This window comes from Rhododendron vialii, chromosome 8a (genome assembly GCF_030253575.1).
Source record: "Rhododendron vialii isolate Sample 1 chromosome 8a, ASM3025357v1".
In the NCBI taxonomy this organism is placed as follows: domain Eukaryota; kingdom Viridiplantae; phylum Streptophyta; class Magnoliopsida; order Ericales; family Ericaceae; genus Rhododendron; species Rhododendron vialii.
The window spans coordinates 8,787,822-8,804,291 of record NC_080564.1 but is presented as its reverse complement, the minus strand read 5'-3'; the positions used below and the strand labels follow the sequence as shown (position 1 = coordinate 8,804,291).

At 36.8% G+C, this 16,470-nt stretch overlaps 3 protein-coding genes across 6 annotated transcripts; all 3 read left to right on the top strand.

Moving 5' to 3' along the window:
• The first annotated feature begins 6,294 nt into the window (after nt 1-6,294).
• On the top strand, nt 6,295-10,380 carry LOC131335632 (putative disease resistance protein At3g14460). Of its 4 annotated transcripts, none has more exons than XM_058371081.1 (4): nt 6,295-6,425; nt 6,647-6,717; nt 7,045-7,097; nt 9,779-10,380. In XM_058371081.1, exons 2-4 carry the CDS (start codon nt 6,653-6,655, stop codon nt 10,366-10,368), a joined length of 708 nt encoding a protein of 235 aa, XP_058227064.1. In that variant the 5' UTR covers nt 6,295-6,425; nt 6,647-6,652; the 3' UTR covers nt 10,369-10,380. The 4 variants fall into 4 exon arrangements, with proteins under 4 accessions (XP_058227064.1, XP_058227063.1, XP_058227062.1 ...); XM_058371080.1 differs by having other exon boundaries at nt 6,973-7,097; XM_058371079.1 differs by having other exon boundaries at nt 6,297-6,463.
• A 72-nt stretch (nt 10,381-10,452) lies between these two features.
• On the top strand, nt 10,453-11,160 carry LOC131298528 (putative disease resistance protein RGA3). The gene has a single exon (XM_058324010.1). It carries the CDS (start codon nt 10,453-10,455, stop codon nt 11,158-11,160), a length of 708 nt encoding a protein of 235 aa, XP_058179993.1.
• A 1,772-nt stretch (nt 11,161-12,932) lies between these two features.
• LOC131335634 (protein C2-DOMAIN ABA-RELATED 4-like) lies at nt 12,933-15,221 on the top strand. Its single transcript, XM_058371085.1, has 3 exons — nt 12,933-13,208; nt 13,799-13,894; nt 14,835-15,221. The coding sequence occupies exons 1-3, from the start codon at nt 13,098-13,100 to the stop codon at nt 15,123-15,125; spliced, it is 498 nt and encodes a 165-aa protein (XP_058227068.1). The 5' UTR covers nt 12,933-13,097; the 3' UTR covers nt 15,126-15,221.
• The last annotated feature ends 1,249 nt before the right edge of the window (nt 15,222-16,470 follow it).

Genomic DNA, 16,470 nt, shown 5'->3' with positions numbered 1-16,470 from the left:
ATGTTTATATTTACAGCCCCAACAACAGCTAGCCAAGATCGATCCAATCCTCCTCCGACACACAAAGTGAAGAAACTCAAGTACCACTCTCCGCCAATCGAGGGAGCTCTCGGCACGCCTTTATTAGCCTAGCCCAATGGCAAACAAGCCGTACTCTTAAAGCATGAGTTATACTACTATACTATTAGCATCATCATTTTGGTATACTATTTAACATCTTAATTAAGGTTTAATGACATATATATTAGTGGCTTGTGTCCGGTGTATGGACCGACAATCCTATGCATTTGTTGGTGATTGTCTATGAACATGGCCATTGATTGGCTAAAGCCCATGTGAAGGAGATTTCTTAAACCAATGAGATTCGTTCTTAAAGTTAATTAATACTAATTATGGGACACCTAAATCTGGATTAAGAAGACCCCAAATCCGATGGGATTTTATACTAGAAAAAAAGTGTGGCACATATGCTTCCAACTACATGGCCTTAGCCAGGTGTCAATCATCAACAAATGATAGGCGAACGAAGTCCAAGAAAAAAGGTGGTCTAAGATAAACATTCCATTTGTTTATAACCCTAATTTGGAAAAATTTCACTTTGCTGAGTCATCACACCATTGGCAAATTTGGTTCTTTGATGTTTTGATCTTAGCAAAAAGCTGCACGTGAACTTATGCATCATAATTGTTCGTTTACGTTTACCTAGGGGAGGAGATATGGCCTTTTTCGGAATGGGAGAGGTATGTCCCTTTTTTGGAAAGCCATTCCCATATGCTTAACATGGTCATTGTTTTTTTTTTTTTTTTTTTTTTTTTTTTTTTTTTTTTTTATCGGCAACAAAATTTATTACTCTCGACGGAAGGATACATGGAGAAAGAAGTCCAAGCCGAAGATATGCAACATGACAGACGACGTGAAGCAAATATAAGACAAAAAAAGATAAACAACCAGCGAAATATGCTAGATGCAAAGAAAGATACAAAGAAACATAGTACATCCAAGAATCATGAGCACTTCAACTAGTAGCATCCACATCTACAAAACAGCATCACGAACCAGAGCATCAGAGCCCTCCGATCGAAGAGCTAGATGATCCGTAAATCTAATGAAATTGAATCAAAAGGAAAACTGCAGCAATAGCCAGAGCAGCAGTAAGAACTCATGATACATGACCAAAATCTCACAAACAGCAGGGACAACATAACCACCACTAGCTGGTGCAGATTGCAGTTCTATTGAGATTATTAAAGAGGCCTTACATGAATTCTATCATTCTTCAGGATTAAAACCTAATGTCCAAAAAAGTCGGTTCTTCTTCTCGGGGGTTGGTGCAGAGCTGAAAACTGTTATCTTAAATATCCTCCCTATCCCCGAGGGATCTTTGCCAGTCAAGTATCTTGGAGTGCCTCTTATATCCACCAGATTAAGGTATGAGGATTGTGTCATCCTCAAAGAAAGAACCCAACAACGAATAGAGAGCTGGTCTAATAAAACTCTTTCATTTGGTGGACGAGCTTTGTTGATTCAGTCAGTTCTCTTCAGCATGCAAACATACTGGTGCTCTTTGTTCATTCTTCCCTAGAAAATCTTAAAGGAAGTGGAGGCATTACTGAGGGCTTTTCTTTGGTCAAGTCTATTACTTAAAAAATTGGGGCAAAAGTGAAGTGGTTGGAAGTCTGTACTCCGAAATCTAAAGAAGGACTAGGTTTCAAGTCCTTGAAGTTATGGGACAAGACTACAATGCTAAGACACCTGTGGGCCTTGAGCAAAAAAGAGGAAACTCTTTGGGTCCAATGGAACTCTAGAGTGTTTGGTGGGGGCTCTAAGAGTCCAGATGAAATCTTTGCTTGCATACAAGAAACTCTGAGGCTTAGAATCTGTACTCGAAGGAATATCCCCAACACAGTTGAGAACCAAAGTATTTGTAATCTTTGGCAAATCTCTTCTAAAATGTTGGGGAATTCTGTCCCTGAGGGGTTTTGACGTTTAGTAGTTTGTTGTAGGCTTTCTTTGTAAAGTTTGATTGTAATGGGGTTTTCCTCTCCTGAGTTTTTGCTTGGTTGGCTATAAAATGCATCATTTACCAAAAAAAAAAAACATAACCAGCAGCAGCAGAAAACAGAAGCAAAAATAATTGGGCAGCAGAATCAAATAGGGCAGAGATAACTTCCAAACTCAGCAGTAGCAACAAAAATAACATCAGCAGCCCAAGAAATCTAGTAGCATCCAAATAGAGACAACCATGATTGTCATAACCAGCAGCGCGCAGCAACATAGAATGAAATCAGAATCAAAGCATCTTCCATAGTAATCACGACACCATTTATCGTAGAATGAAATCAGCAACATAGTCATTGTTTCGAACAATTAATATGTGTATATATAAGGACGACACCATTTATCGTAGAATGAAATCAGCAACATAGTCATCATTGGTCTTTTTTAGACTTTTAATCAGTAGAGATTTTTAGGTTTACCTTTGATTCAACCTTGCATTAGTGAAATGTTTGCAGTAGTGATCGGTGTACAAGTATTACCCAGTAAGGCAGTTATGAGGAAGTAATTAAATTAAAGGAACAGCACCTTTTCTTTTGCAAATTGATGATATAATTCCATTACCTTCATCTACTTTTCTTGTCAAGAACTGGAACCAGTTGACAAAAACTTCAATAGTTCAATGACTAACTCGAGAATATTTCAACATTAAGGGCCAATATATATTTGACGGATACAACTTTGAAACTTGACTTTTGTGACTTAAGGGTTGTTCGGCTTAATACGCCAAATGGTTTATTTTTTTGTCTTTATTCAATTTTTTTTTGCATTTGTTAGTTTTTTGACAAGAGTAATCTAAAAAGTAAAAAATTACAATCAAAATCTAATTTTGTTTAATAAAGACAAAAAGATTGACTTTCATGTGGGCCACCAAAGCCCGGTCCAATACTGTTAACTTTGGTTACTGATTGGTGTGGGCCGGATGTAATTAATAAGGCCCAAAGTAACCCACCGAGCTAGCCAAACCGTTAGTTCACAAACATGAGAAAATAAAAGTTTAAAGTTTGTTTTAAAAAAAACATTTTACATGGAAAATATTTTACATTGTAAAACATTTTATATCGAAACAAACGGAGCTTAAATGAAAAAGTAAAAGGTAAGTGGTAACCACAATCCAATGAACAATATATGGTTAATGCGCAAAAAACTGCATTAATAGTTAATTATAAAAGTGTATAAATATTTGTTTAAAAAAATTATTGAAACTCTAGGCTCCGTTTGTTTTGAAGTAAAATATTTTATGAATTTTTAAATGACAAATAATTTTCATGTAAAGTATTTTTCAATATTTGGTTCACAAATAAATTTATTATAAAAAAATATAATAGGAGAAATAGGATAAAAATAGATAAGGGATCCGAAGAAGGAGAAGATAACCGAGGATCTCCGCCTATACACTTCATAATGTATATATACATATACTCATGATCATGGAAAGGATAAAAACAAAAGAAAAATCATATTTATAAAAGAGAAGATCATGGTCATTGATACAACCAGAAGTTCTAGCCTATAGATCAATTGCCATCTTTCCCTCTTTTCTCTCATCATTCAAGGTTAATTACCTCTCGAGAGTTAGATTTTTAGGAGGGTAGAGGTGAAGAAAGCGAGAGAAAGGACCGACATCTACATAAAGATAACTTACGGATAATTTGAGAGGAAAACATTTTCAATCATATAGGATAAAACATTTTACTTTGAAAAATATTTTACACTGTTTTTGTCCAATCAAACAACAAAAAATAAATAAAATATTCTACTAGAAAATATTATACATCGAAACAAATGGGGAGTCTAATGTTTTGGAAACTACTATAATGTGTGTTCTCTGATTTCCAGTGGACCTGTAAAAGGTGTGAGATTTCAACCTGCAATTGAAATTCAAAGTCATCCGAGGCCAATAGCTAACTTCAAGACAATTATAAAAGTCCAACTATCCAGAAGCTTGGTCCAACAAATGATGATGACCGAAGCAACACAACCCAAAAAATTAGCCAGCGCGAGTCAGATCCTCTGTATTCATTTTTTGGTGCACAAATGGGAGTGCATGGAATTGATCTTGTCACCGCCGTCAGAATATTGTCTTGTCATATCACACCACAATTTGGATGGTCCCCTACAAGAAATAATGCTTTTTGCGACGGTAAAATTTCATCGCAAATAGTGACTTACAATTGCTAAAGCCCTTTTGCGACAGGGTCGCGACGGGAATGAGTGGTAGCAGATGGTGAGGTGGCAAATACTTTTTGCAACGGGTTTTTTCCGTGCCAATACTATTTGCGACGGAAAATTAGCATGTGTGACAGGTAAAATACCATTGCAAACAAATACAAAAAAAAGGAAGCCCTTTGGGTGTTTTTGCGGATTAAAAAAAACGCAAAAAAAAAATCAAAATCTTATTAGCGATGGCCCAGTCCCGTCACAAATGACAAATAAAAATTTAAAAACACTACTACAATAATCGTAAAAGATTACAGTTTAAAAGTGTCATTGAACATAAAAGATGATAGTTTTGAAATTGTCATCTATAGAGCTGTCATTAAAAGTCCAAATCTTAAAATGACGGTTTGAAACTGTCATTAATATCTATAATGATCACGCTTTATAAATGTAATTGAAAAAAAAGGGGTTCTTCAAATCGTGGGAACCGCTTATCCAATTAAATCAGAAATATTGAATTCATGTACTAGCAAATTATTTTTACAATTTACAAAACAACAACTTACACCAGAAATATTGAATTCATGTACTACGGTACTCGAAGACATGGAAGTAGATAAAAATTAACACAGCAAGTCCCAAGCTAGCTAAGCTAATTAATGAAGAACGAACTCTGTAATCCATTTTCTTCTTGATCACCGAAAATGAAATATCACAGCATAAGTACTTTAAAGCCAAGTTAAAAAAAATTAATTGCATGGAGATAATGAAATTGAAAACAACATACATCACAAGCACGCCAAGCAATGTATCCCCCGACAACATCCATCATGGATACAACCAGAAGTTCTAACATGCAGATTAATTGCCATGTTTCTCTTTTCTCTCTCTCATCATTCAAGGTTAATTACCTCTCCTCTAGAGTTTAATTGTTAGGAGTGTAGGTGAAGAAAGCGAGTGAAAAGCCCTGTATCTAATGACATAAAAAATAACTTATGGGTAATTTGAGAGGAAAATATTTTCAATAATATAGGATAAATTATTTTGCACTATTTTTGCCAAACCAAACAAGGAAAAATGAGTAAAATATTTTATCGAAAAATATTTTACAACAAAACAAACGAAGCCCTAATATTTTTGAAACTATATGGGCTTGTTTGGATACGGGATAAGGATTGAGACTATTACTTATGAAGGGGGATAAAATAGTAAGATGTATTGATTAATAAGAGATGACCCACATTGATATAATATTTATGGATGATGAATTAAATAATAGTTGATTTGGATGAGGAATAAAGTGGAGAGATATAGTTGTTTTGTAGTTGAAATTGAGGAGCAAGGGGTATTATTTCGGCATTATCAAGGGGTATTAACTAATAACACCCCAAAACTCACCCATAAATAATTCCCCCTTAGAGGTATTACCTGGTACAAGAGAAGAGGGGGAAAACCTAATACCTTTGCGTTTTTGAATTGCCAAACCAGATGATAAACCTGGGCTCATGGTCTTACGAGAGGGAAGACTAATACCTCTTCTCAACACCCATCCAAACGAGCCCTATGTGTGTTATCTCATGTCCAGTGGACTGTTGTTAATTAGGCTCTGTTCGGCTAAATAAGTCAATTGACTTATTTTTTTGGTTCTTATTCAAATTTTTTTTTGTATTTGTTAGTTTTTCGTCAATTTTTTGAGGATTATTGCATCGTCAAGACGAGAGGAATCTAAAAAGTAAAAAATTATGATCGAAATCCAATTTTTTTAATAAAGACAAAAAATAGGCTTATTAGCTTATTTTTGTCTTTATTCAAAAAAAATTAGGTTTCAATCGTATATTTTTACTTTTTTGATTTCTATTGTTATGAAGATGAAATAATCTCAAAAAAATTGATGAAAAACTAATAAATATAAAAAAAATTGAATAAAAATAAAAGAATATCAATTATCTTATTTAGCAGAACGGGTCCTCAGTAGAACCCCGATAATCAAACTCATGATCATATCAAATCTATGCTACTGAGCTGTTTGTCGACTTTCCCCTATACCCAAAATACCCTTGCACTATTTCCTACACGTAAAACCGAAAAAACAGAGGAAACGATGCCTTTAAACCAGAAGAACGGCACATCTCTCTCTCTCACTCTCTCTCTCTCTCTCTCTGCGAAGGGTAGACGTTGGGGGCCTGGGGTAGCCTCATTACAACAACTCGGTTGGTCTCTCTCGCGCGCGCTCGGTAAATGGCTGACTGTGGGTCTTGCTTCAATTTCACCATTACTTTGTTTCCATGTTTTCCCACTGTTTGTGATGAAGGCAACATATTTTCGTGCATACTTATTAGCAAAGCCCTCTGACGTGATTTGCCTCCTAACTGTTTGATACAATGATTCAATGACGACTCAATTTATCGTTAATTTTTATGTTTTCCGACAGTTTCTCATGAAGACAACATTTCCCTCATGCAAACACAAGGAACCCCATGAATTTCCTTCAATCATCCCAAGGTACGTAATGCGATTTCATCACTAATCAAAGATTTAGTCTGAAACCCATTACTTCGTCAATGTCTTTGAATTTATTCTGATTAATCTCTATTCAAATGTACTCCCCCCTAAATCCTCCAATTTGCAGGGTCTTCAATCCTTTGATCTTTACGTAAAGGGATCAGAAGTTGATTGATAGCTTCTTCAATTTTCTTATGTGAATTTGCTTTCTATAAAATATGTATAATTCACCAATTTCGGTTTCTTTATTCTCAGATTGTGGGGTTTTCCCCCTATTTTGTTCTTGTGTAATTACCCATCTACTGCTGCCCACCTCTTTTTGCACAGTTCTTCGTTTGATGTTGCCCACTACCCAGAATCTCTTCCAGCCAGACTTAATGGTAAGCATTCCTTAAACGTGTTAGTCTAATGCTGAGTTTAGACCATGGTCATGCCATATTCGTATTGCACTTAAGATGTTCAATGAACTGTTTCTGATCTCCATTAGTATAATCCTAACAAGTTTCATAGATTATATCTTCCTTACCCGTCTCTTTGATGGTAATTGGTAAATCGACATTCAAGATCCCACTGCAAAGAGAAATCAATGAAAGAGAAAGAGGACCTAACAGAAAATGCTATGGGTTGTCAAGTCCGATTTGATTTGGTAGACACCAAATTGGAAAAAAAATTGAAGAAAAAAGAGAGGAAAAAGCAGGGAAAGAAAATTAAGTAAAGGAAGTGAAATTTACCCTTTTCACTTGGCTGGGATCATATACATGGTCTTTCCATTTCCTGAGGGTGTTTTGTCCTCCTATCCTCAACTTAGTAATTGATTAGACATTTTTCATTGTGGAACTGGGAATGCTAGAGCTACACTTCCTTTCCATGAGAGATCCACCATTTGAATTTGAATGTAGGAATCACAGTAACGGAGAATTTAGTTTAGACACAAGATTGCTTTAACAAGGTCGAATGTGAAGAGGAGAGGATGAGTGGTGCATGTTGCACATCACACGCTACAAATAAGATGTGGATGGCACTTAGGAGATCTAGAAGATGCAATGTTCACAGCAGGCTATTAACATTTCTGGAGAAGTTGGCCCCGCGAGATGAGAAGCATTTGATGGAGATTAAAGAAGGAAAAAAAAACAGAATACGACGCTGGAAATTAGGGGCGAGTTAATTTCTTTGGACAATAAATAGATAGTCATTACAAGTGTCTATTGTCGGTTGATTACCTAAAATAAATGCATGTGCAAGTGATTTCGTTTCTGTATCACTTTCATTTCCTTTCATATATTTGAAGATTCATACTTATTGTTCATATATATAAGCATTAGTGTGTGAATATGTACTATATGCTTGTATATGTAATTGTGTGTATTTTTATGTCTATGAATTCTTTTGTGGTATGGGCTACGCCATGAAGAATCACATCACGAATTTTCTTTTAGCTTTTGAATATACATATTTCTTGAAGGCCATTTATGGAATGAACACAACATGGAAATTATTGGAGGGTATCTTTTTTTGGAATTCAAGGAATACCGGGTTCAGCCATTGAAGAGTCTAGATAAGGGATTGTAGGTTTCTTGAGTTCTTCTTCAAAAGAATGCTCTCATAGTTACCTAGGTTATGAAGTATGATGAAGCAGAAGAGTGAAGTGTTGATAATAGTTCAGTTGTTGTTCTCAATCCTGCTGGAGGTGAAATTTGCCTTTCATATTAGTCGTAGTTTTATCCAGCACAAATACAGAGTAGTGGATATCTCTTTTGAATAGGAAGAAACCACTTCCTTGGTCTTCCCCACAGGGATAAACATGATAGAAGGATGGATCCCAATCAACAATGAGACCTCTGCCCAAGTGGCATTCAGCGGAAATATGGTGCCAGCTTGGAATGCTATACGAACCAGATTCATGGTGCCCAAGTGGTCTTTTATTCTTTGGCTAGCTGTTTTGCAGAGACTTAAAACCGAAGACAGATTAAGGAAATGGGGTGTGATTGTGAATGACTGTTGATTTTTTGTGTAGCAGCAATGTGGAGAATCACTCTCATCTCTTTTTTCAACATTCATTCTCTCTATTTGTTTGGCAACATCTGATTAATAAGAACATGATTCAAGTTGTACCATGGAATTTGAAAAATATCTTGCAGTGGTTCAGTAGAAATGTCAAGGGGAAAGGTCTGCATAGCATCTGTCTCAGGACTTCTTTAGCAGTAGTAGTGTATGGCATATGGCGGGAGCGAAATTATAGTATCTTTCAAGGCCAAGCTACAGATGCAATTCAATTTTGCACCACTGTAAATGACATGAGGTGTTTTTTGAGCTATAAGAGAATGATGACGCCTTCCCAAAGCAATCAACCAATCTGCCTGAACTGGGGGCTACCTGGCAGGATTTTGAGGCATACCTGCATGATTTGTACTTAGATTTCATGTTGTATAGTTCTGTACAGTCAGCTTTAGGTTGGTTTGTTCTGGGGTTTTAATTCCTAACAGTGTATTCTTTTGGCTTTGAGCTTAATAAAAGTCTTGCACCTTATTCAAAAAAACAACGAGACCTCTACCAAACCAATATATCTTATGTTTCTGCTCATGAATCCAAGTTTTGGCATTAATGTAAGCCGTGATCTTCGGAAAGGTGCTATTAACTTTTTCAAATTAGTACTAAAAGGAATAAATTATTCTCTCCAGAATTTGAAGTTGATATGTGTCTAGCTTAATGCATTTTTTACCTTGCTAATGACAAAGTTTATTAATGGATCTTTTGAAATCATTCTTTGGGCTATGATAATGCACTCAAATTAGATACTAGGTTCTGTTTGACACTGTCATTGCATAGTTTATAATGCAATTTGAGACCATTTTGATGACATCCACCCAAAAAATTTAGTTTCAGTCCCATCGAAGTTACAAGCTGAACTTCATATCCTACCCTTTATAATACCCGTTCTCTTTTATTTCACAATGCCTCTTCTATTGTATTCTCTTGCTAATTGTTCACCAAGCATTATTGTTCCCTCCCATTTTCTGTTGTCGTATGAAAACCATGGCTGAAGCTTTGCTCATCGCTGCAGCCAAGGGAATTCTGAATCGGTTGCTTTCCCTAGCTACCAATCATATTAACAATCAGATTAACCTGGCATGGGGTTTCAAGCAAGACCTCGATAAGCTCTGTGAAAGGTTAAGAATTATTCAAGGTTTGTTACATGATGCTGAGAACCAGAAAATAACATTAGAAGCTATGATGGCATGGCTAAAGACTCTCAAGCCTGCAACCTGCAAAGCTGAGAATGTGTTGGACAAGTTGGCCTATGAAGCTCTTCGAAGAAAGGTACAAGACCGGATCAGGAACCAGGTGCACGATTTGTTCACCCTCTCTGATCCATTGTCGTTTCGTGTCAAGATGGCTAATAAGGTCAATAACATCAATGTACTGTTAAACAGAATTTGTAAAGTAGCAAATGATATTGGTCTTAGACCAGCTAAGCAACTCATACGTGCCATTGTTGAACCTATGGAATTCAGGAACACTGGACCTTCCATAGGTGATACAACAGTTGTGGGGAGGGATCACGATGTTTTAGTTGTTCTAGACATGTTGCTACGCTCTGACATAGAAGGTGAGTTACTTGTCACTGCCGTTGTAGGAATGGCTGGGTTTTGAAAGACAACTCTAGCTCAAGTAGTTTACAAAAAAAAGTGGAAGTTTTGAATAGTGTTGGAGAGAGAATGTGGATTTCTGTATCTGATGATTTCAACTGGAGATAAATCTGAGACACCGAACACTCAAGGAGTAGTGAGAAAGCTTATAGCAAAACTAAATGGGAAAAAATACTTTCTTGTATTAGATGACGTTTGGAATACATATCTAGATTTATGGGTAAACTTGAGAAATTCTTTGATAGGAATAGTTGGCTCTAAGGAAAGCAGAATTTTAGTTACTACCCGTAGTATAGACGTCGTATCAGCAATGCAAACATACCCATCTTGCACCCATCAGTTGACGACACTATCGAAAGCTGATTGTTTGGCAATGTTTGGGAAAAAACCATTTGCCAGTGGTGGACCAAGAGAAAGTCAAACTTTATCGGATATTGGTAGAAGAATGGTAGAAAAGTGTAACGGTGTGCCATTAGCCATAAATTCATTAGGAGACCTACTGTACTCAAAGCAAAATAAACAAGAATGGGAGTCCATCGAGGAGAGTGAAACATGGAGTTTACTGGAAAATGAAGAGGGGATTTTTTCAGTATTGCGTCTTTGTTTTGACCATTTAACGTCACCATCTCTGAAACAATTGTTTGCATACTGTTCTATTTTCCCAAAGGACCATGTCATCATGAAGGATGAGCTGATTCAACTTTGGTTGGGCCTAGGATATCTTAAATCTTCTTCAAGAAGAAAGGTGGAAATGGAAGAGTTAGGCAATGATAGTATTTTCATACCTTGTGCATAAAAAAAGATTAAATAATCCTGTAAAACGTGTAAGATTTCAACCTGCAATTGAATTCGAAGTCATCCGAGGCCAATTGCCAAATTCAAAGACAATTATAAAAGTCCAACTATCCAGAAGCTTAGTCCAACGAATGATGCTGACCCAAGCAACACAACACAAACATTAGCCCGCGCGAGTCAGATCCTCTGTATTCATTTTTTGGTGCACAAATGGGAGTGCATGGTATCGATCCCGTCACCTCTGTTAGAGAGTATTGTCTCGTCACACTACACCACAATCCGTAGGGGATTCCACCGCATCTATATCGGGACCAAAGCTAAAATTTCACCACGTGTGGGTACGGTGCATGTTAGTATGTTTAGAATCAATAAAGGGCTATGTAAACCTAGGCCTTGTCCAACCAGGTCTTTGACGTTGAATTTTAGTTTTTCTTTTTTTAAGTCTAATTTGTATAAAGGCTGAAAAATCATGGGTATGAATATCGAAGGTGTTCCTCATTTGAAATTATGTCTGGATGAAATGTCAAGAACGAAAGAGTCAACTAAGTAGGAAATGAAAAATAATGGAGTAGTTTTTTTGAAAAGAAAGCGAAGCACAAGCTGCGTATCTTAAAATTAAAAGTTATCTAATCTTTATCTTATATTGTTTCCGATAATTCACTAACTATGAAGGTAAAATATAATGCTGTATTAAATCCCAAATCTGATGGTAATAGGCCTAATAAGCACGCTTTGCGCGTCACCACCTATCTAGTACTATTAAAAGTTTAAAACATATCCTTCTCAATGTACATGGCAAAAAAAAAAAGAGTCAACTATTCTTCCTTGCGCGATCGAGTTTTTTTGGGTTATAGTCCTATCCGCTTATTCTCAACTTTTTTTTCCCGACGAATTAGATCATTTTTTTATGAGTAAATAAAGGTTTCCCTATCATTAAAGGAGTATCATGTACAAACGGTAGTACCTCACCTATCACTACACCTCACCTCTTAATTTTTTTAAAAAAAATAGGAAAACACCCAAAATTGGTAAGACACCAACAAACACATAAAGGAACCTGGCCCAAACAAATGGGCAAGGCCCAAACACCTGAAAAACAAAAACCCTAACCAGATCATTCAAAATATTATATATAAGAAAAACAAAGTACAACAAAAGCGGACACTACCGCTCCGAAAATACAGAAAACAACGAACAAAAACAAAAAACAAAACAAAACAAAAAAAGAAAAGCCGCCTAGAGCCAAGACACCAAAGACGGACCCATCGATCATACTTGCGACGGGAGTTGGAGTGAACAAATATGGAGTGGTCAAATATAAACACAGAGCAAACTCTCACGTAGATTTTTATTTAGTTCAGCTTTGTATCATTGAACTCATTTCGTGATGTGACACTATAAGAAACAAGAGTGAATTTTGAGAGACAACACTTGTACTTGGCCAGTTTTCCTACTGCACCCTTTTCACTTTATTTTTAAACACTTGCATCTATTGTATTTAAGACTAGTTTGGAATTATTAATAATTACGTCAAATATAGCAGTATAACCCTATAACAGTATAACCCGATATCCGAACACCCATTTTCGTCAAACGTGCCCAACCCAGCCCATCAAAAGTCAAAACTTGTTCGCAGAAGGTGGGAAACATTCCAAAGAAGCGCGTGAATTGTATCTCTCTATGGAGTATCAAATTGGTCAAACCAAAACGTAGGCCGGAATTAACTAATCCATGCCAGCTTTGAAATTGCTGTATTAAAACGCATCAATATAAATTGCAAATTTGATTAGGCCAACTGTATCACAACTCTCTCTCTCTCTCTCTCTCGGGGCTGGATCAAGAATCTCATATATAATTCCTCAACAATCAACAAGAACCAAGCAACCAATCAAGTTTCTTGAATTTCATACGTTGAAGTCCTTGAAAAGCTGAATTCAAATGGAAAACATATTGGGTCTACTGAGAATTCACATTCACCGGGGTGTAAATCTTGCCATCAGAGATATGAAAAGCAGTGATCCTTATGTTGTTGTCCGATTGGGCAAACAGGTATGCCATCTCTCTCTCTCTCTCTCTCTCTCTCTCTCTCTCTCTCTCTCTCTCTCTCTCTCTCTCTCTCTGGTTTTGGAGTTAACACCGCTTGAAGAAATGTAAAACCGTGGCTAATTTTGCCCCATTTCTTTCTTCTTCTTTTTTCCGTTAGACTTAATAGGTTTTTGGGATCTTCGTCCAACTTGTTTGTTTGGGCAAGGTTTTGTTTGGATCGATCAGGCTTCTTTATGCAATACGAAGTTGGACCGAAGAGAGCAGCCTGTGTAATTTCGATAAAAATAATTCAAAAGTATTTTTAATAGTAATTAACAATGTTATAAAGACCCATATCCCAGAAAGAGGGAAAATCTTTAAAATCTAAATTATTGATGGCCGAATTGGACAACCGAGCAGAGAAGCCTCGTTTTCCTCCCAATTTCTTCACTCTTACCTTTCTGTCCTTAATAAAATTGCAGAATTTTTCGGATGAGCTAACCACCAATCCTTCTGTAATGCTCACTGATTCAAAATATTTTAGTTTCTAATGATGTTTCTTCGGATGAATGATAATTTCTAATGATGTTGTTTATTTGGTTTGTTTGAAGCAGAAACTGAGAACTCGTGTAGTGAAGCAAAATGTGAATCCTGTGTGGGATGAAGATTTGACACTTTCTATTGCAGACCCAAATACCCCAATCAAGCTTGTAAGTTTTTTTCTTCATTTGATGAACTCAATTAATGAATGACAATTCCAGCAATTAATGACGTGTTAGTGAAATATTTGCTAAATCCAATGGGGAGTTAGGTTTAGGGGTTGAAAAGTGGATCGAACTTGGTTTAAAGACCCATGTTAGAGTTTGTTTCTTGGTAGGTTTCAACCCGCTTATAACATTATCTACGTGCGAGAAGACTTTTTCTTTGGCTCCGAGATAAATGCGGTGAAGTTTAGTGCAGAAAGCGATATTATGTGACGGGCAATGTTTCCCGTGGAGGTTTTGGTTATGTGACGAGGCAAAATTTGGTTTAGTAGTATTTTTAAGACAAGAAAATAAATTAGTCCCTCTAAATCATCCTTGCCTCCACATTAAGGGGGAAAAAGACAAAAAGGGAAAAAGTTAAAAAGAAGTTACTTCAAGTTGAGAATTAGCAAAGCTTGCGATAGCTGTCAATGCCTGTCAACCTCTGGAAATGATAAATCTGATGCATATTTAAGGTTCTGTTTGGAACTCATGGAAAAGATAAAAAAAAATTTCTTCCATTGTTTAGTTGGAAGAAAAAGAGAGAAGAAAATAAAAATTTCAAGTTCAATGAATAATAAATTTTTCCTTCTATTTTCCTTCCTTTTTCTTTTCCTATCCTTTCTTTTCTGTAAGTTCCAAACAGAACCTAAGGAACATTCCAGTGGGGGAAACCAGAGCGTTATGCTTAAAAATAATTTGATCTGACCTAAATTTGTAAGAGGAGTACTCTAATCTAAAATCTGGCATGAACTCCAAATAATGTAATTAACATAAACAATAGTCGCCATTCATAGACTACAACAGTGGCATTCCTTGAATGCTCTTTTTTTTTTTTTTCCCATTCTCATGCGATATTCGTGCTAATTAAAATGCTATAATATTGATCTTTTATGGAAATTTGCAGATGGTATTCGACAAGGATACGTTCAGTTTCGATGACAAAATGGGAGATGCAGAGTTTGATATCAAACCCTTGATAGAAGCTGTAAAAATGCGTTTGGAGGGCGTCGCTAGTGGAACCAGAGTCAAAAGCATAAAACCGAATCGCGAGAACTGCCTATCCGAAGAGAGTTGTGTTATTTGGGTCGATGGAAGTGTAGTCCAAAATATGTTTCTCAGATTACGGAATGTGGAATGCGGCGAGGTGGAGTTGCAGTTGCAGTGGATACATATTCCTGGTTCTAGGGGTTTGTAGAATAAACGGAGTAATAACATATGTACACCATGTCTATTATTGCTCTCCTTGATATAAAAACCAAATGATATTTTTGTTTTTTTTTAATTGGCGGAAGTTAGTATTGTTATAATAGTTAGATTAGCACATTGAAAAAGTAGTTGAACTCCGTAACTCCTTTATCCTAGTACAAAAGTGCACTTTCTGCTACCGTTGGGCCAAAGCCTCTTGACTTGTTTTGGAAGTCAAATGCATTAACCACCAACAGAAAGATGAACGGTGATGGCATTGGAATCCCCATAAGAGCATCTCCATTAGGCTCGCCTCATCTTCAGCGAGGCCAAACTGGTGACTGAAAGTGGTACGGCAAAGTTTCCAGTAGCCTCACTTGGAACTCGCCTTTTTTCCCCTCGCTTCCGCACCTCGCCCTGCCCAGCGAGGTACGGCTGCCTTGCTTGGCTCCTTTCTCTCTGCTGCTCCTTTCTCTCTCCCACAAAACAAATCGCTGACAGAATTTCCGACTCCGACGAGTATAGATAGGCGAAAAAATCAGATCGGCGAATGGATTTCAGATCGACTTTCACCAGCGAGTTCATCTTCGACTTTCTCCGATGGGTTTTTGATTTTTCCAGCAAGTTTGATCGGTTGATTTTTTATATTTATATATGCGTACGTATGTGGCCGGATCTATTTTGGCCGGCGACTTTCTCTGGACTAGCCGGACATGGTTTGGTCGTTCCCATTCCTGTAATAAATTTTATAAATGTGTGTGTGTATATCAATCTGGATCCCATAAGGGATCCCTTACAGTCTTATTGTGCGGGACTCCCCTTTCTCGAGCCAATTTCGATGATCTGAGCTGTTCAAAGTGTGCAGAATGTGATTTTAAGGGTACATCCGAGAAATTAGCAAAAAAAAATGATCGAGAAGGGATTAATCAAAGCAGTTTTTTACTGAACCGTTCAATAAAAAACTGTACGAATCGAGCCCTTTCCGATCATTTTTTTTGCTGATTTCTCGCAAGTACCCTTAAAATCACATTCTGATCACTTTGAGCGGCTCAGATTGTCGAAATTGGCTCAGAAAAGGGGAGTCTCGCACGGTAGCACCGTGCGGGATCCCTTATGGGATCCGGACTGTATATGTATATATATATCTCTGTGTATGTGTGTTTTTTTTTTTTTTTTTAGGCTAATGGCTAGATTGTTGGGTATTGCTTTGGTTTGGTGGCTAGCGAGGCTAGCCAAGACAAAAATCCTAAGCAAACTGGCTAAATTTTTGCTTAGCCTGGTGGAGATGCTCTAACAAAAAGAGCATCGATCAACTTGAAGAAGATAGCCAAAAGATCACACCAGCAAGCGGGGCA